Source organism: Heloderma suspectum, chromosome 6 (genome assembly GCF_057233095.1).
Source record: "Heloderma suspectum isolate Gila_16-S chromosome 6, 16-S_ref, whole genome shotgun sequence".
Taxonomy (NCBI): Eukaryota; Metazoa; Chordata; class Lepidosauria; order Squamata; family Helodermatidae; genus Heloderma; species Heloderma suspectum.
In genome coordinates, this window is record NC_139463.1 from 82,895,014 (window position 1) to 82,915,503 (window position 20,490).

The window sequence follows — 20,490 nt, forward strand, 5'->3', positions numbered from 1 at the left end:
TTTGTTTTCAGGATAGGTTTGTTGACTGTGCCCTCCCAATGGGATGCTCCCTCTCTTATGCCATGTTTGAAAGGTTCAGCACCTTTCTGGACTGCACCATGAAGGATAGGTCAGGCTTACAGAACATGGTCCATTACTTAGACGATTTCCTGTTTGCAGGGCCTAAAGACGGTGGTCCATGTTCTGACATAATGGAAGCATTTGTATCCCTTTCCTCTGACCTCGATGTCCCTTTGGCTCATGAGAAGACAGAGGGCCCACCCGCTACTCTAACGTTCTTAGGGATCTAGTTAGATACCCTTGAGCAATGTTCATGCCTCCCTCAGGTTGAACTTCTGGTCCTTCGGGCAAAGCTTCAGGTGATTTACTCCTTTGTAAGGTCTCCACCAATTTACTCCTTTGTAAGGTCTCCACTGTGAGCCCCTTCATGGATCACTGCCTTGTTGTGGCGAAGGGGCTTGCGTAACTCAGTGAAGCCATAAGCTATGCCGTGCAGGGCCACCCAAGACAGACAGGTCATGGCAGAGAGTTCTGACAAAATGTGGTCCACTGGAGATGGAAATGGCAACCCACTCCAGGATTCTTGCCAAGAAAACCCCATGGAACATATCACAAGGCTAACAGAGATGATGCCAGAAGATGAGCCCCTCAGGTCGGAAGGTGTCAAATATGCTACTGGGAAGAGCAGAGGGTATTTCCAAGTAGCGCCAGAAAGAGTGAAGCGGCTGGGCCAAACCCGAAAGGACACTCAGCTGTGGATGTGTCTGGTGGTGAAAAGAAAATCCGATGCTGTAAAGAACAATATTGTTTAGGAACCTGGAATGTCAGATCAATGAATCAAGGTAAGCTGGAGGTGGTCAAACAAGAGATGGCAAGATTGAACATCGACATCTTGGCAATCAGTGAACTAAAATGGATAGGCATGGGCAAATTTAATTCAGGTGACCATCATATCTACTATTGTGGGCAAGAATCCCTTAGAAGAAATGGAGTAGCACTCATAGTCAACAAAAGGGTGGGAAAAGCAGTACTGGGGTACAATCTTAAAAATGATAGAATGATCTCAGTACGAATCCAAGGCAAACCATTCAACATCACAGTAATTCAAGTCTATGCCCCAACCACTGATGCCGAAGAAGCTGAGGTTGACCGGTTTTATGAAGACCTACAACACCTTCTAGAACTAACACCAAAAAAAGATGTCCTCTTCATCATAGGGGATTGGAATGCTAAAGTAGGAAGTCAAGAAATCACCGGGATAACAGGCAGGCATGGCCTTGGTGTAAAAAACGAAGCAGGACAAAAGCTAATAGAGTTTTGCCAAGAGAACACGCTGATCATAGCAAACACTCTTTTCCAACAGCACAAGAGGCGACTCTACACATGGACATCACCAGATGGTCAATATCAAAATCAGATTGATTATGTCCTTTGCAGCCAAAGATGGAGAAGCTCCATACAGTCAGTCAAAACAAGACCTGGAGCTGACTGTGGCTCAGATCATGAGCTGCTTCTTGCAAAATTTCGGCTTAAATTGAAGAACGTAGGGAAAACCACTAAACCATTCAGGTATGACCTAAATCATATCCCTTGTGAATATACAGTGGAGGTGAGGAATAGATTTCAGGGATTAGACCTGATAGACAGAGTGCCTGAGGAACTATGGATGGAGGTCCGTAACATTGTTCAGGAGGCAGCAACAAAATCCATCCCAAAGAAAAAGAAATGCAAGTGTTGCAGAACCCAGAGTCAGAGAGACCACGGAGTGAAGGAAAAAGAGATTCTTTATTTAACGCGCGGGCTTAAGGCTGGAATCGTTTCCAAAGAGCCAGAAGCCCCGATTTACATTAGTACATTGGTTTTATAGACTTTGTGACACATATGAAACGGCTCCTCCTCCCCCTTTCGCATGGGGTTGCAATCCTCAACATTTTTCCTCCTAGCACCATTGTTTATAATACAAGAACTGGGTTATAGGGTAGCCATGATAAGGAGAGAACAGAAGAGAACAGCAAAGAACAAGATATACAATTGTATGACCTTTGACAAGATAAGGAATTCCTGTGTCTCGTCAGCTTACAACAATATATTCAAGGGAGAAAGAGCTCAGCAAGAACATGAAGCATGAGACTGCATGAGGCTACTTAGTCTGATCCCCGATATGGCTGCTACATTCCCCCCTTAAATGCATAATTTCATTACAATTATAGCATTTCTGATAACTATACAAAGCTTTTTGTGACATACATATTACTTAGCCTCTTGTTGGGCTATTAGAGCATAGAGGGCAGCAGTTTTACTAGCTGAGACATAAAACAGATTGGTTAAACAGCGCATAAGACAAGGAACGCAGAGACATAACAGAACTTTTATGAACAATACTGGTAGAATTAGGATGAACAATGCTTTTAAGCCAGCTAAGATCTGGAAGCCAAGGGGTTAACTAATTGAGCTAATTGTTTTGTCTTATTGTTTTGTTAGCTACTATATTGTGCAGCTTGTTGATCTGTTCATCTACAGCATTGCCATTATCAGTTAAGTTAAAACAACAGAGCTTTTGGTGTGTCTCACAACTTAAATGATGAAGAAGGAAGAGGTAATCTATACCAGCTCTATTTTCTAGAACTGCACCTCTTAGATCACGCAACTCTTTATTTAACAATGACAATGCTCGTGAGGTGGCATTTATGCTTTTGGCTAAGCTGCAAGCTAACCGGTTGATTTCCAGACCATCAGCCAAGGCTAAACCTGGAACCTTAACCAGTGACATTGCTAAGGCCAATTTTTCTGAGTCAGAATATAACTGCACATGACTATTACAATTTTTAGTTAGTTGGAGTGCTCGAGGCTGCCGTTGACGGATTTTTTCAGGCTACAGGGGAAGAATTGGCACCAGTTCAATTGGCGGCTGAGGCAACATGGGTGGTTATTAGACAAGTTGGCAGGAATGAATGACCAAGTGCAGGAATTACATGTCTAAAACCATCCATGAGGCAAAAGTATGTGGGCATCATTAAAAGATATGTTTTGAATTTTATTACAGTGGAAGGGGGCCAGGGATAGCTTTGTATTTTCTGGAAAAATTTTTGACAATTAAGCATTTGTGCACACGTAGCATTTGTTTCAGCAATGATGGGGGTGCGTAGAGTGAACTCTGTAGGGGGTAGGATCTTTGCAACCACGCCCCAATTAGCATTTTGGGAATAAGTTAAACTTACACCATAAACTCTTAACATGGTATCTTTTTGAATGTTCCCAGGATGTCTACAGACAGGTATTAGGCAAGAGCTAATAAGCCTGTTTGCAGGTATACCTCTTGGCAAATAAAAATGTTTTACTCTCGTGATGTTAGCCAGGTGAAGCCAGTAATTATCAGCAAATCACTGGGACAAACTTCTTTTTCCAGGGGCAGACCCCCCTTTTTGCACCTTATTAAGGAGACACAATGCAACACTACTAACACTACAACACTACAATACGCATGTTTGATCTTCTTTGGGATCTGACCGTACGCTGGGCAGCTATTCACCTGGCAAGCTGCAGTAGGGTCTAGTCCCCTTCTTCAATTCTCCAGTTGCAGGTCTGACCGTACGCAGGGGGACAGTTTCCCGGTGTGTCCACAGTAAGGTCTAGCCTGAGTCTTCTTACTGCTTTTTCAGAATGATTTTTAAAGGATTTTCAGGATTTCTGTTTACAGTCTACTCTCCCCCTCTCGCTCTCTTGACTCGTGTCCAATGTATCTAGGGTTTAACTCTAGCTGCTTTCATAGCTGCGGGGGTGGAAAGTATGACAGTTCTGAGTTCTTTCCATCTGGGAGTCAAAGGGTTATTTTTCCCTCTTTAACTCATACTTTAACTCTTGGTTGGAAAGGATGAACTTCTGTGATGGGAATGGCTTATTTTTTTAAGACAAAGCGACGCTGGGCTTGAAGACCTTTGCTCAGTGTTTGGACTTCTTGTTTAAGGCTAAGGTTTGCTTGCTCTTGATGCCACTCTAGTGTCAATCATGAAGTCAATGTCACGGCCCCTCACAGTCAATGTCACGGCCCCTCTCAAGCTGTCTCCCTCTTTGCCCATTCTGGCCCCTTTGGTTTTCTCCTTTGTGTATTTGATTTATTTTATTTGGGCATTCATGCCACTAATGTCCATCTTGTCCACACTGGGCACACTGGTTCTTTTTTAAGAATCTTCTGCCTCTGCTGGGTCTTCTTTTCTTCTTTCATCCATGTCTTCTTGGGCCTCTGGGTTGAGGGAGGTATACTGGCGATAGGCATTTGAAAGACGCTCCAAGTACGCTCTGGGGCCTCGGTGGCACCTTGCAGCACTTTAGACACTTTGGTCATATTAACTGACTTCTTCATACCTGCTTTCATGGCTTCTAACAGCAGGGTTTGATACTGGGTGAGGCGCTCTAGCCCCACTTGTGTTTTGGGATTCCAGCGGGGGGGGGGGTACTTACAAGGAGGCTTTATTGGGTAACTTACAGCACACAGGCGTACTTAATGGTTGGATCAGACAGCTTCTCTGAACTACGAGCTATTGGGCTAAATGGGTTTTATACCATACATGTTACCCATGAGGCAGCACAACACTAGCAAGCATTTTCAGCATAGGCTAGAAGTGTTTGGTTCTCAGGCACAGCTTCCTGTAAACAACTTCGCTTCCCAAAGTGCTTGATAACACTTTTTATTTATTAGTATGGGAAGACAAATTTTTTCTCTTTCTTTTGCTTTCTTTTTCTTTGCTGATCTGCCTGTATTGCAGATCATGTTTCAAACTTTTTATATAAAACTTTCTGCTCCATGCACCAGCCTTGTCTCTTTATTTGTCTTTTTCAAGTTAAACTTACTTAAACTTTTCTGCCTTACACTAGTCCCACTGACACACATTTGGGATAGGCTCTTCTTCTCCTTCTAGTTACATTTTCTTCATTTTAAAGAACTATTACATTATTGTGGCTACTTTACCCCAGGTAATAAGCTCCAGGCACAATCAGCTGCTTTTAATTTACCATGGGGGCAACTATGGCCACGCTTCTTTTTTACAAATGTTTTTTCTTTGCCTTTTGCCTTTTCTTTTTCTCTCTTCTCTATCTGTCTTCTACTTTCTCTATTCCTTCTTTTCTACTTGCTTTTGTCTTTTCTCTTCGTCATCCATTGGGAACCACACTTAGTATCATTTGGAGTTGCAACTAACACTAATCTGCAAATATCACATATACTTTATGATATCTAAGAAATCATAAAATATATACAACAAACTTTTTCTGCAATTTAACACAATGAATGGAAAACACTTCTTGCATGGTAAGGCATGATGGAGCAGATCCAGCAATCATACTGGTCTTCTGGCTGAAAGCTCAGGGCTCATTAAAATCAAGGGACGGGCATACCCACACACGCAGAGTTCTAGGTCACCATTTTTGCATCGGCAACTCTATGCTGCATGAGTTCTGGCAGAAGGAAATCTAAAAGTTATAGATCAAACTCAGCCTGCTGTACACTGAGCTGACTACAAACACAGACACACGGTCCACAGCGATGAGAGTTCAAGTTTATCAAAAGCTTCATAGCACTGTTCATGGCAAGTCTTTGACAATTTAAAATTTTAGTTCATGTGCAGAGTGTCTCTAAAAAGCCCAGATGATGATGGAGGCAAACAGTGAAGGCTCTGGGCAATGAAGATGCGATGTTTCCAGCAAAGGCTCTCTACTTTTGCATCAGTTTAAAAAGGGGAAGTGTGGCCCTACACCCCTTCTGACAGACAAGGGCCTTTAACTTTTTAGCAAGGCTTCTGTTTAAACAGAGCGGCACAGCTCAGCTCTCTAGCCATGATGCTTTAACCTGGGCAACTCCTCTGTAAATTTTATTTTACTTCTGTCAGGTTCTCTCACAGACATTTTAAAAACTTACTCTTTTTTTTTTTTCTTTTCTAACCTGGTACACGAAAGCACTGAAACACTGAGTGCCGAAACTCAGGACGCTGGGGGGTGATGGGCATCGCCTTATACTTGCATTTTTCAGGCAGCCATTAATCTTCGGGGAGGCGGTGGGGTGATTTGCAGGACTTCAAAGGCAAGCTTCTCAGTTTGTTTGTATTTGTAAATCCCAAGCTCAAAACAGGACACGATGAGGTACAGGGCCACCAAATTCTTGCTTTGGCACGGGCAACAAATAACTCGGGTTAGCTTTCTTCGCTGGGGTCTCAAACAGGAAAACAGTCTTAATTTAAAGTTGTAACATCACTGACAGCGTCAGCCAGCCAGCTACACAGATCTCATTGTTTTTTAAGACAGTTGCTCCAATATCCTCTTTTCTTCTCAATCAGGTTGGGTCTTTCAGCTTACACAGTTTATTGCAGCTTTCAGGAGCATGGCAGTAGCGTGATTTTGGCTTGGCCAGGAACATGCTGTCTGGTTTCTCGGTCTCTTTAGCACACACACTTAGGCAGTGTAACACTGGACACTCGAATCAGTGAGATTTCTTCATTGCAGGGAATCTCACGGCAAAAGCTTAATGGTTACGCTCTTCAGAAATCATATAGCTGATGGTCAGTAGCTACAGGCTCTATGCAATTTTAACACAGTTCAAAGCTAAACACGGTTACCTTGACAGAGATCTTCAACATGGTCTCTCCGCTTCATTCTGCTTTGGGACAGTCTTATGGCACACTTTTCACTCGAAGAGGGGTCTAGCCTGTGCTCTGGGGGCTGATTCTTCACCTTTATTTTCTATTTTGCCTTCATCTTCTGGGTCTTCATTTTCAGTTTCCATTTCTTAGGGATTTTATCTCAATTAGGCGAGGTGATGATGTTGCACAACTCAGAACGTTGTGGGCAATTTTCCTGCCCCCCCTCTCTCGGCGCGCTAGGCTAACAGCTACTTCTTTGGCCTTACACTCTCACGCTCCCACGCTTTGTTAAAAGCCAGACTGTCCTGCAACATTTTTCTAATTAACAGCCTCAGATCTTGTTTTTTTTCCTCTCAGCTCGACCTTGAGCTTTTTGCTGTTTTCTCTCTCTATTCTGAATCTTTTTAAAAAAACCTTTTTCCTTCTTTGTTTGACATACATCTCAAGGGGGTGCAAGGTTTGCTTCCCCCACCACCCATAGCCTCCCTCCTAAATTGAAGACAGACACAATTAGGGAATGGGAATTGGTCAGTGAGTAAGGGGTCTCACTGGCCGACACAAGAGGATTTTTCACACCACGCACTTTGCTACTGGCCTGGGCACCCGGACGGTCAACGGTATGCTTCAGAAACCGCAGTAGCCACTCACACAATCATCAATCTCTCCACTACATCCATATGTCCCTGCCACCCACTTTTCCCACTTTTTACCAGAGCGGAAAACGGCTTCCCCAGCTTCCTCAGCTTCCTACTGAGTACTGGCGTGCTAGGTACTGGCGCCCACTCGGGGGTGTGATCAGGCCCCCCTTCTACCCGCAAGGAGTAGGTTCTTTTGTATACGTATACCACCAACACTGACCTTCTTCATAAGGCGGGGCCCTCTTTTTTTCTGCCCAGTGGCCTTTCTCCCTAAAGGCGGGGCCCTCTTTTTCCCATATACTTGCCTTTCTCCTGAAGGCTTCCAATGTGGGTTTCAACTCAATTGCAGCTGCGATATAGGCAGGGCTCAAGTTCCTTCCTCCGCTTCCCAAGGTTCTCTTGCTGCTCACTACCGTTTGGGCGATCCCGGTGCAGGCTTTCTCCCATTCACTCGACAAAAAGGTCGGTGGCGCCAAGAAAGGGAGGCATGCGCCGAGCTCGTCTTCCCGGTGCGGCGATCAAGAGCAGGCAACTGCCACCTGTCTGGCTCACAGCCTGCCACATCCGAGTCACGGCACCATTTATGTTGCAGAACCCAGAGTCAGAGAGACCACGGAGTGAAGGAAAAAGAGATTCTTTATTTAACGCGCGGGCTTAAGGCTGGAATCGTTTCCAAAGAGCCAGAAGCCCCGATTTACATTAGTACATTGGTTTTATAGACTTTGTGACACATATGAAACGGCTCCTCCTCCCCCTTTCGCATGGGGTTGCAATCCTCAACATTTTTCCTCCTAGCACCATTGTTTATAATACAAGAACTGGGTTATAGGGTAGCCATGATAAGGAGAGAACAGAAGAGAACAGCAAAGAACAAGATATACAATTGTATGACCTTTGACAAGATAAGGAATTCCTGTGTCTCGTCAGCTTACAACAATATATTCAAGGGAGAAAGAGCTCAGCAAGAACATGAAGCATGAGACTGCATGAGGCTACTTAGTCTGATCCCCGATATGGCTGCTACACAAGAAAGCAAAGTGGCGGTCTGATGAGGCTTTACAAGTAGCTCACGAAAGAAGGGCAGCAAAAAGCAAGGGAGAAAGGGGAAGATATACCCAACTGAATGCAGAGTTCCAGAGAATAGCAAGGAGAGACAAGAAGGCATTCTTAAATGAACAATGCAAGGAAATCGAGGAAAACAACAGAATGGGAAAGACTAGAGATCTCTTCAAGAAAATTGGAGATCTCAAGGGAAAGTTTTGTGCAAAGACGGGCATGATAAAGGATAAAGAAGGCAGGGACCTAACAGAAGCAGATGAGATTAAGAAGAGGTGGCAAGAATACACAGAAGAACTATACAGGAAAGCTCTGAATGTCCCTGATAGCCATGATAGTGCGGTCACTGAACTTGAGCCGGACATCCTAGAGAGTGAAGTCAAGTGGGCCTTAGGAAGCATTAGTAACAACAAAGCTAGCGGAGATGACAGTATTCCAGCTGAGCTATTTAAAAGCCTAAAAGATGATGCTGTTAAAGTGCTGCATTCAATATGCCAACAAATCTGGAACACTCAACAGTGGCCACAAGACTGGAAAAGGTCAGTTTACATTCCAATTCCAAAGAAGGGCAACGCCAAAGAGTGTTCAAACTATCGCACAATTGCCCTCATTTCACATGCCAGCAAGGTGATGCTCAAAATCCTACAAGCTAGGCTTCAGCAGTATGCGAACTGAGAACTACCGGAAGTACAAGCTGGGTTTAGAAGAGGCAGAGGAACTAGAGATCAAATTGCCAACATTCGCTGCATCATGGAGAAAGCAAGAGAATTCCAGAAAAACGTCTCTTTCTGCTTCATTGACTACGCTAAAGCCTTTGATTGTGTGGATCACAACAAATTGTGGCAAATTCTGAAAGTGATGGGAGTACCAGACCACTTTACCTGTCTCCTGAGAAACCCGTATGAGGGTCAAGAAGCAACAGTAAGAACCAGAGATGGAACGACCGATTGGTTCAAAATTGGGAAAGGAGTACGACAAGGCTGCATATTGTCACCCTGCTGATTTAACTTATATGCAGAGTACATCATGAGAAACGCCGGGTTGGATGAATCAGAGGTCGGAATTAAGATTGCCGGGAGAATTATCAACAACCTCCGATATGCAGACGATACCACCCTAATGGCAGAAAGCAAAGAGGATCTAAAGAGCCTCTTGTTGAGGGTGAAAGAGGAGAGTGCAAAAGCTGGTTTGAAACTCAACATTAAAAAAACTAAGATCATGGCATCTGGCCCCATCACTTCCTGGCATATAGAAGGGGAAGAAATGGAAGCAGTGACAGATTTTACTTTCTTGGGCTCCAAGATCACCGCAGACGGTGACTGTAGCCATGAAATTAAAAGACGCTTGCTCCTTGGGAGGAAAGCTATGGCAAACCTAGACAGCATAGTAAGAAGCAGAGACATCACCTTGCCGACAAAGGTCTGTCTAATCAAAGCTATGGTTTTCCCAGTAGTAATGTATGGCTGTGAGAGCTGGACTATAAGGAAGGCTGAGCGCTGAAGAATTGAAGCTTTCGAACTGTGGTGCTGGAGAAGACTCTTACGAGTCCCCTGGACTGCAAGGAGGTCAAATCAGTCCATCCTAAAGGAAATCAACCCTGACTGCTCATTGGAAGGACAGATCCTGAAGCTGAAGCTCCAATATTTTGGCCACCTAATGCAAAGAGAAAACTCCCTGGAAAAGACCCTGATGCTGGGAAAGACTGAAGGCAAAAGGAGAAGGGGACGGCAGAGGATGAGCTGGCTAGATAGCATCACTGATGCAATGAATATGAACTTGAGCACACTCCGGGAGAGAGTGCAGGACAGGAAGGCCTGGCGTGCTATGGTCCATGGGGTCACGAAGAGTCGGACATGACTGAACGACTGAACAACAACAACAACAACAAAGGTCTCCACCAGTGCCCTGCAGGAGTTGCGGGGCATTTCAATATTCATGCAGGGTAGTGGCCCCCGGCCATGCCTTCCTGCACTGGCTCTGTTGGGCAGCACAGGGCCTACGGCTGCTGTGCTGTCGAATCACGGTCACTTCCACTGTGTGCATGGATCTGTGGGTATGGCTTCAATTTCTGTGGGATCTCATTGGTGTCTCCTTCTGGTGGGGATGTCAGGTGAAGAATTCTGCCACGGATCCCAGGGAGGCTGAATTCTAGTGAATTCGGCTCCCCAGAATCCGTGGCAGAATGGAGCAACCCGCCCCACCACCCTACGAAAGCCCCGCGAAATGGAGCCTACCTGGCTGTGGCTCCAGCGGCGCTGGCTCCAGTGGCGGCAGCAGCTCTGGCGGTGGCTCCAGCAGCAGCTGCAGCAGTGGCAGGTCCAGCCACTGCCAGGCTGCGGCTGCAAATTGCAGCCGTTAGGCCGGCTGCCATTTGCAGCTGCACACCTGCCGCAGCTGGATGTCCAGCTGAATATGCACCTGGCTGGCGGCTCCATGGAGTCGCCGTGGAGCGGAGCCAGCCATGGAGGAATCCGGGGGGAGGGACGGAGTGCCTCCTCCCCCACCACAGATGCCACTTACAAAACAGGTAAGTAGTTTTGTACATGCCTACCTTCTGGAGACTAGGGGTGGACGAAAGTCACTTACCTGTCGTCGAAGGCCGTTCGCGGTGGGGGGGAGGCGCTTCGCTGCTCCCCCTGCGAAGTTCAGGCTGGGGGGGGAGGCTTCCCGCCTCGCCCGGCTGAAATTCAGGCCGAGGGGGAGGCTTCCCGCCTCGCCCGGCTGAAATTCAGGCTGGGGAGGAGGCGCCTCGCCTCGCCCGGCCGCAAACGCGAAAGTAAAACAAAAAAAAAACGCCCCCTGATAGGCTACGTGATGATTCACGTAGCCTATCACGGCTAGATCTGCAAAGTCAGCGTTGCCCTTATATTCGCCGTAAATAGCGTTGCCCTTATATTCGCCGTAGTCTACGTAAACATTTACGTAGACTACAGCCACCAAATAAGGAACGGGAATGGCGGCTCCCTATGGGGGCCGCCATTATCCGTACAGTCTTTTTTTTTTTAAAGTCACCCGTGATAGGCTACGTGACGATTCACGTAGCCTATCATGGCTGACTTTGCAAATCTAGCCATGATAGGCTACGTGAATCGTCACGTAGCCTATCAGGGGGCGTTTTTTTTTTTTTCTTTCATTACAATGGCGGCGGCGGCAGCCGGTCAAAAGACCAGCTGCCGCTCCCGCCTTGCTCGAACACCCGCCGAACTGCCGGCCGGACCAGCCACCGGGAGGGACATTCGCAAAAGGTAAGTCCCGTCCTGGGGGGGGGGTGGGGTGCGGGGGGGTGCGGAGGATTTCTCCCGGAAACCTGTGCGGGGGGCCGAACACGTCAGTTACCCCGACATGTCTCGATCCAGTGGCTTGGTGGATGGGGTATGAGGTGGAAGTCTCTCCTTCCCACCCTATTCCACCAAGGTTTAGTCAGTCTTCCTCCACAGGTCTGGACGCTGCACCAGGGGGAAACGACTTGGGCTGTAAGCCAGAAAAAGACCTGATCGAGCAGGCTTTGGTTGATTTGTGGGTTATCCGGCATAGCTGGCCGGAGGTAACCATACTGTGGTCCTCGATGCCCCTGCAGATCAAATGGAAGGCTCAGGGTAACGTTGCCAATGACTGGGCATGTTGGAAAGTCAACAGAGAAATGGCTTGGGGCCTATGTGGACATGGTGATGGGTTCATCACCCACCAGGAGATACTTCGGAGAAGGAGGGAGCTCTACAGGCAGGATGGTGTCCACCTGTCTAATGCAGGGAATGCCATATTTCTGTCTGATCTGCAAAGGGGCCTGAGAGAAGTCCTTCAATGCAGGTGGGGGGAGTTTTACAAGCAATAGGCTTGTTACTCCTGGTGGCAGCTAGGACGGGCAAAAGCACAGAGAGATTTTGGATGGTGTGCATGCAGAGTCACCTTAAGGTGACAGGTGATGCCTGAGGCCCCCTGAATGGGTTGCGCGGCTTGGTGGGGGGATAAGGGTTGCCTGGGAGACCAACCCTCCTCACTCACCCAGGTGTTTGGGCAGCACCAGGAGGGGGTGACAGGGGAAGGTCTACCTCCCCTACAAGGGGTAGTCTGGGGGGGTGGCGAGATCGACGAGACCCCTCAGGCTGGGTGTGTTTTCGCCCATGAAGTGCCAGCTAATCGCTGGCACAATCAGCTGCCTGTCCTAGGTATCCCTTTGCAGATACTTTCAATAAATGTGGCCCAATTTTCAACCCAAGCCTTGTTGTTTGACTCTTCTTTGACCCATCTCCTCTTGCAATAATAGGCTCCTTCTTGCTGTTGTCATCTTTGGAGGTTCATTTTACTTTTTATTGCTATCCATTTCTTATGGTTATATTTTTTAAAGTCTGTTCAAGGTTCCATCCATGCAAGCCAAATATTAGGCCTTCTCCACCTGCACTCCAAACTTGATCATCTATTCTTGGTTTATTAAAATGGCCGTATGTTCTTATATGAGACCAAAGGCTTTGTTCTCCCTTTCTATTGACCTGTTGTCTGCTGTTTTATACACAGTGTTACCACCACTTATGAACCCCATCCTTTAAAGCCTGAGAAACAAAGAGATCAAAGTGACCCTGAACAAACTGTTAACCGCTTGGCTTGAACATGGTCATCTTACAGACTTTTCAGAGAATATTAAGTGAAGAGAGGACTGTACTGATGGATATGAATAACACAGGTGTGCCATTATCAGTTGTGATTTCATTTTAATATTATGTTTCGATTTCCAAAAGAAATTGTCTTGGGCTATGTAATTATTAAAAACATAATCTGAATATATATGCCAGAGAATGGTTCATTTCAGACAGGCAAACACTGGGACTGGACTCACATCTGCAGTCATTAGGATGATACACACAGAGAGAATCTTCTGCCCTGGACACAACTCTCCCTTGGGAGTACAGCTGCTACCAGAAATAAAGGCCAGAGTTAAGGCTATCTCAAGTTAGCTCAAACTCTACAAAGCCAGGACATTGGAAGCTAAGGCTGATGCCTTAATTGGCTTGTCCCATGATTAGTGATGATATGCAATGTCAGAAATTGTGTTAACTTACAACTTTACCCTCTATGTACCAACATTCTTCCTTAGCAAACAAAGATGCCCCATGTTGTCTTAGCCTTGTATTGCCTCACAATATTTATTCATTTATATGATGATGATGATGATGATCATTTATACCCTGCCTATCCTCAAAGGAGATCAAGGCAGCATACATGATTTTCTTCCCACCCACTTTATCCTCACAAAAAAACTTTGAAATGGTTTAGGCTGAGAGATAATGATTCACCCAATGTCACCCATTGAGCTTCATGACATCATTCCAATATCTTATTAGTGTGCCTGTCTTGAGTACTTATCATATGTCCCATGTTCCATATGCTGGTATGTTTCATAAAGTATACCAGCCTTCCTGAACCTGGTGCTCTCTAGAGGTTTTGGACTTCAACTCCCATCACTCCCAGGCAGCATGTACAATGGTCAGGAGTTGTAGGCTAAATCAATTGGAGGGCAAAAGGTTGGGGAAGGCTGATGTTTAACTTGAGTTGCATAAACTTGGCACTTGAAGGATGCCATCTGTAGCTTATTAAAGATCTACAAAGTATGACTTGATTAACATTGTCAGAGAGTGGAAGTACAATGTCAGTTCCAGAAAATTCCAGAGCTGCCAACCTCTTGTACTCCATTCTAACACTGAAAATACTCATCCTACTAGGAGAACAAGACAAATCCTAAAGCTGTTAGTGAATCTAGATGTTCTTGGTGGTGCTGTTTCATGAGCAAAATATTCACTGGATCCTTCTGGAAAATGTGTGTAACAGAATAAATGGCTCCTGTTTAAGTTCACAGAAATGTCTCAGATCGTTTGTTCCTTTCAAATTGCAGTACTCGGAATAAATTCATGTAAATTAAGAATTCAGTGTCAGTACTTAATAGGAACTGGTGCCTATCATGTTGGGCAGCAGGAAACACATTAGTAGTCTTTGAAATCATGGTAACCCTCTGTTAAATATCTGGGTTAAGGATAAGGCTTCAGATAACAGGTAAGAAAGACAGAAAAACTGTGCACCTTTCCTTGCAAGTTGGGCTTTGCACATCATCATGGGACTGTGATGTTCTCCAAGGAGCAACTCCCTGAAACACCACAGAAAAGAGAGATGATGCAAACTTGGGTCATGAGAGATGTGATCTGTAGTTCATTAAACATCACCAAATTAGAACATCAGGAACATTTTCATGGTGCAGAAACATAGGATCAGTTCCAGGAAATTCCAGAGCTGTCAACCACCTCACCTTGAACAGCCTTTTTCCAACTTGACAGGAATGTGATTTTTATTTGTTCCTCCTGCAACCCTGTAGTTAGAAAAATCAATAAATGACATAAAGTAAGGAATAATTCTCAGTGCATATATGAGCTGGTGCATATCATGTTGGGGAGTAGGAAAGGAATAAGTAGCCTTTGGAATCACTGTAACCATCTGTTGCATATCAGGAGTTAAGGATAAGTTTTCTAAGTTAGGATGGGGTAGAACAGGTAAGAAAGACAGACAGGTGTGTCATTTGTTTTGCAAGTCTTGCACATCATCATGCGACTCCAAAGAGTGACTCCTACAAAAAAAAAAAAAGTGATGATTCATCTTCTTCCATCTGCATCTTCTCATAGCTCAGATGCCTTCTATTCATGATCATATTCAAGCACATTGGCCTTTTCTTCTTCCAAGCAAAAAAGAGAGGTAAGTAGAATCTTCTAAGTTTGTGCTCAGTCGATCAGAATAAAGGGACTTTAGACACTCCGGATTTCAGTTCTGAAAAGACTGTGAAATGCTGGAAGCACAAATAAGATTAATGCAGGGATTATAATTCTGTAATGAAAGAAGATATGATTTTAGATACGATAATATAATACTGTCATGTTTCAGAATTCCAGTGGTTTGTTAAACACTGAGATAAGATCCGGGTACATGGATTCTACCTCACTGTTAGCTAATGTGTCATTTGGGATTCCAAGAAGACTGAGTTTATCTTTCCTTATTCTGAATGGAAACATCAAACATATATAGGGTCCTATAAACTGTTATGGACTGATTATCAAAAAACAATTAACTATGTCATGACTCATAATCACATGATAATGCAGAAGACCCTTGATGCAGTCTGATTCCAAGTATTCAAAGGATTTTTTATTTTTTTACATCTAACAGCAGGGTTTGAAATTGATCTGATTTCTGTTTGCATAAATATCTAATAATTGTTAAGTTGACATGAAATCAAGATATGCCTTACATTCCATAATCCCCCCCCCAAAAAAAAGACTGTACACATTTTGTGTACTGGGTTGAAGGTAAATAATAATTTTTAAGCAAATTGAACATGGTTGAAGAGAGGCCTTGCTTCCTGTATTTCATTCACCTTCTTCCAACATCGGTGCCTCTGCTCAAACAGTTTTTGCATTTTTTTTTTAATGCAAACTGTGTTTACTACAGGGAATATAGTATGAGCATGCCACAAATTCAAGTAGAAATGACTTTTTCAAACCACCTTCAACTCTCTCAAAAAGTAGTTTCTGTAGCCCTGTTTAATTCAGTACTGTACTCTGATTCTCAGATACATCCTTTTCTTCTTCTTGGAATCCCGTGTGACAAGAGTGGGGATTTCTGCACAGATTCAGCATTAGTATATGTTGTCATATAATGCAGGACATACAAACATCCACACTTCCAGTCATCATCTTCTGTCCCATCACTGTGTGAGGAGAGTTCATTCTGTCAGTTGAATGTATGTGAATACATGATTACTAACACCCGCTACATCACAATGGGGTAGGTGTTCACATCCCACAAGCATTCTAATCCTCCTACGGGATTCCTGATACATATAGTGCGTGAATTGCCCAAGTATTGAGATGTGCTTGGTAAAAGCATGTTGGCCAGAGGCAGGGTTACTGTGAGACAAGTTGAGGTACTTAATCAAGCAGCTTCATCAACAAACTTTCTGCCTACAGCAATTTTCAGCAACCAGCAATATATATTAAAGCCAGAACAAGGAGCCAATAAATAAAAGTCAGCTCTCAGTATCTTTATAACAGGGTATTATGTTTACTTGGATGAGCCAGGGATAAAGAATATATCCACAAATTATGAATTCTTCAAATAATTTACTCTGCTATGCATTTTGTGGACTTGGATCTGTTAGTGGGGAAGTGTGAGAAGAATCCAGAGACATACCATTGACTGAAACTGGCCACAAAAGTCTTCTTAAAATTCCATCTATTTGTACACTGACAGTAAGTAGATATTTATGATACATATTTTGCTCTCCTAATTGCCTGTCATCAACTCTTCATTACAGGATGATTCAAATAAGGGAAATGACCAACCAGTCCACTTTGACAGAGTTCCTTCTGATGGGATTTTCCGATGACCATGATGGGCAAATGCTGCATTTTGTGATATTCCTCGTCATTTACTTAATAACCCTAGTAGGGAATTTTCTCATAATCATTGTTGTGGCCCTCAGCCATGACCTTCACACCCCCATGTATTTCTTTTTGGTCAACCTGTCACTGTCAGACATTTGCTATATATCAACAACTATGCCAAAATCCATGGCCACTTCCTGGACAAACGACAAATGGATTAGTTTTGATGCGTGTGTTGCCCAGCTTTTCTTAGTTTTAACTTTTGCAGGTTCTGAGCTTTCCTTGCTCACCATCATGGCTTATGATCGTTACATGGCAATCTGCCATCCTCTACAATATGTCCTAATCATGAACAGAGATTCATGCTTCCAGCTGGCAGCTGCTTCTTGGATAATCAACTTGATAGATGCATTGCTCCATACCAGTATCACTTTCAGGTTAAATTTCTGTGGGTCCAATGTGATTGGACAGTATTTTTGTGATATCCCTCAGTTGCAAAAGATTTCTTGCAGTGATACAAAAGTTAGCCAAGCTCTGGTTTTTATCACTGCCATCATGGCAGACTCATTTTGCATTATGTTCATCTTTGTTTCTTATGGGTACATTTTCTCTGCTGTGCTGAGGATTCCATCAGTTCAAGGAAGATATAAAGCTTTCTCTACCTGCACTCCCCACTTGACTGTCTTCTCCTTATTCATCACCACAGCTGTGTTTGCATACATGAGGCCTAAAGCACTTTCCTCTAGAACTATGGATTTGCTGTCTGCTGTTTTGTACACAGTTTTGCCTCCACTACTGAATCCCATCATTTACTGCTTCAGGAACAAGGACATTCAAGAGGGTCTACGGAAAATATCAAAACACCTAAAAAAAATCCTAATGTAATTGCTTAGGCTGCATGTCACACATATCAGAACTCTGTTGTACCCTTCTCTCCTCTGACTGCAGCTTAAGCCCCAACTATAGCCCGCAGAGTCCAGGAGGCTCTCAGGCAATCAGGAGAGGGTGTTGCATGCTACAAGGAGATGGAGGTTGGTGCTGCAGGAGGAAAGCTCTTTCCAAAAGTGGCCTTCTCCTTGCACAACACTCAGATCCAAGCCACTCTCTCCAATTGCCCACAATTCTCACGTGAAAGTTAAGTCTCTGTCCAGTTTACTTTTATCTTTAATGGGTTACATATGTAGTCATAGCTGATGGATTTTATTAGATAAATAGAAAGAATTGTTTAAAATATAGCGTTCTCTGTTAGAGTTTGATGTGAAAATTCGGTCTTTACTTTTGACCAAGAGCTGATGCTTACTAGACAGTTCCTTGTAAGATAGATGATACAGAGAGACAGATAGATGGTAGGTAGGTAGATAGATAGATAGATAGATAGATAGATAATAGATAGATAAATAGATATATGGTAGATAGATAGATAGATAGATAGATAGATAGATAGATAGATAGATAGATAGATAGATGATAGATGTGTGTATGTGTGTGCTAAACTTGTACATTTGTCCTGGAATGTCATTACTTGTATATAAGGTAGGAGTGGAGGGTGGGGGAAGAATCACACTACACAAGGTCTTAGTTCCATATTTCATGTTGTTATTATTATCATCATCATCATCTTATTTTTTGTCTAGCCTATATTAAGAATAAAGGGGCTGACTGGCATTTCCATTGAAGAAAACAGTCTGAAACAGTTTCTACACAACATAGCCTTTGAAGTCCATTTGAAGAACCAATTCTCCTCCTCCGTCTGCAATGTATATGTAGTATATAAAAGTCATTGCAATGGTTTGCATGTCTACTGTCAGACATTAGCTCTATTGAGTTCAATGAGACTTGTTCTCAGATAAGTGTGTATTGGATTGCAGAATTTCTCCCCGAACAACCTTCGGAGGACCGAATGCGTTGGCGCTCGGCCCCCCGAAGTTTCGGGGAGAAATTCTCCCCCATCCCTAACTTGGAAGCGCAAAAGGAGAGTCATAATCCTCAGAGCCCAAAAATGGTATCCAGGGAGAGAAAGTGGCTAAAATCTACTAAGCAGGTAGGGATGTCCAAAAGTCACTTAGCTTTTCGAAGGGTGACATTCGCGGTGGGGAGGAGGCGCTCCGTCCCTCCCCCCGAAATTCTCTCTGGCCAGCTCCACTCCTCAGAGACTCTGCAAAGCCACCAGCCAGGGCTGTCCGCAGCCAGACATCCGGCCCCTGGGCAGCCTGGAGGGACGCAAATGGCGGCAGCCAAAGCCTGTATTTTGCTGTGATAGGCTATGTAAATATTTACGTAGCTTATCACGGCAAAACAAACAAACAGCGAACGCAAATGGCAGCGGCTACGTTGGCAGCCATTTGTGTTCCCTTTTTTTTTTGCCGTGATAGGTTACATAAATATTTACATAGCCTACTACGACCAAAAAAAAAAGGAATGCAAATGGCAGCCACTACACCATTTGCACCCCTCTCTTTTGCCATAATAGCCAATGTAAATATTTACGTAAATATTTATGTAGGCTATCATGGCCTCCCAAAAAAGGGAATGCAAATGGCGGCCGCCATAGCCACCGCCGTTTGCGTTCCCTTTTTTTTGCCTTGATAGACTAGCTAAATACTTACTCAGCCTATCACGGCTTCCGCAGGGACGCAAATGTAGGGATGTACGAAAGTCACTTATCTGAAACGAAATGTGATTCACGGTGGGGGGAGGGGCTCCATCCTTCCCCCCAAAATTCTGGCCAGGGGGGAGGCGCCCCATCCCTCCCCCCCAAAATTCTGGCTGGAGGGGAGAAGCCCCGTCCCTCCCCCCTGAAATTCTGGCTGGGGGGGAGGCGCCCCGTCCCTTCCGCCGCAAATCCTGGCTGGCCGGGAACGCAAATGGCGGCGGCTGTAGCCTCTGCCGTTTGCATCCCTGCAGTCAGCCGTGATAGGCTACTTAAATGTTTATGTAGCCTATCACGGCTCAGTAAAAAAAAAAAAATGCGTGTACGCAAATGGCGGCGCCCATGGGCATCGCCATTTGGATTCCTTATGTTGGCACGTTTAGTCTACATAAACATTTACGTAGACTATGACGAAAATAAGGGGAACGCAAATAGCGTAGCATCTACGCTATTTGCGTTCCCCTTATTTTTGCAGTAGTCTACGTAAATGTTTATGTAGACTACACATGCCGAAATAAGGAACGCAAATGGCGGCGCCCATGGGCGCCGCCATTTGCGTACCCGCGGTGTTGGGTTTTTTTTACTCAGCCGTGATAGGCTATGTAAACATTTATGTAGCCTATCACGGTATTTTTTAAAATCTAGCCGTGATAGGCTACGTAAATCTTTACGTAGCATCTCACGTTTTGTTGTTGTGTCTTTTTCACTAGAATTGGAGGTGGTGGCAGCCGGTTGGAAGACCAGCCGCCACCGCCACCAAAGTGCTGCCAAACCGCCGCCGGAGCCACCGCCGCCAGGGAGATTCACACAAGGTAAGTCCTGTCCCGGGGGGGAGACCATTTCGCCACCCATTTCGGGGTGCCGAATGCACTGGCATTTGGCCTCCCTGAGATTCGTGGCGAAATTCTCTCACATGCCTACGCAAATGGTGTCCCTGCGTTAGCCGTGATAGGCTACTAGGGATGGACAAAAGTCCCTTACCTGTTCTCGAAGCTTGCTTCGCGGTGGGGGGGAGGCACTTCGGTTCTCCCCCCGAAGTTCAGGCGAGGGGGGGAGGGGCCCCATCTCCCGCTGGTGAAATTCAGGCCAGGTAGGAGTGC

The 20,490-nt window shown here is 44.8% G+C and overlaps 1 protein-coding gene across 1 annotated transcript; it reads left to right on the forward strand.

The window, feature by feature from the left end:
- The first annotated feature begins 16,671 nt into the window (after window positions 1-16,671).
- On the forward strand, window positions 16,672-17,625 carry LOC146341534 (olfactory receptor 14A16-like). Its single transcript, XM_084808369.1, has one exon. It carries the CDS (start codon window positions 16,672-16,674, stop codon window positions 17,623-17,625), a length of 954 nt encoding a protein of 317 aa, XP_084664495.1.
- Window positions 17,626-20,490: the final 2,865 nt, after the last annotated feature.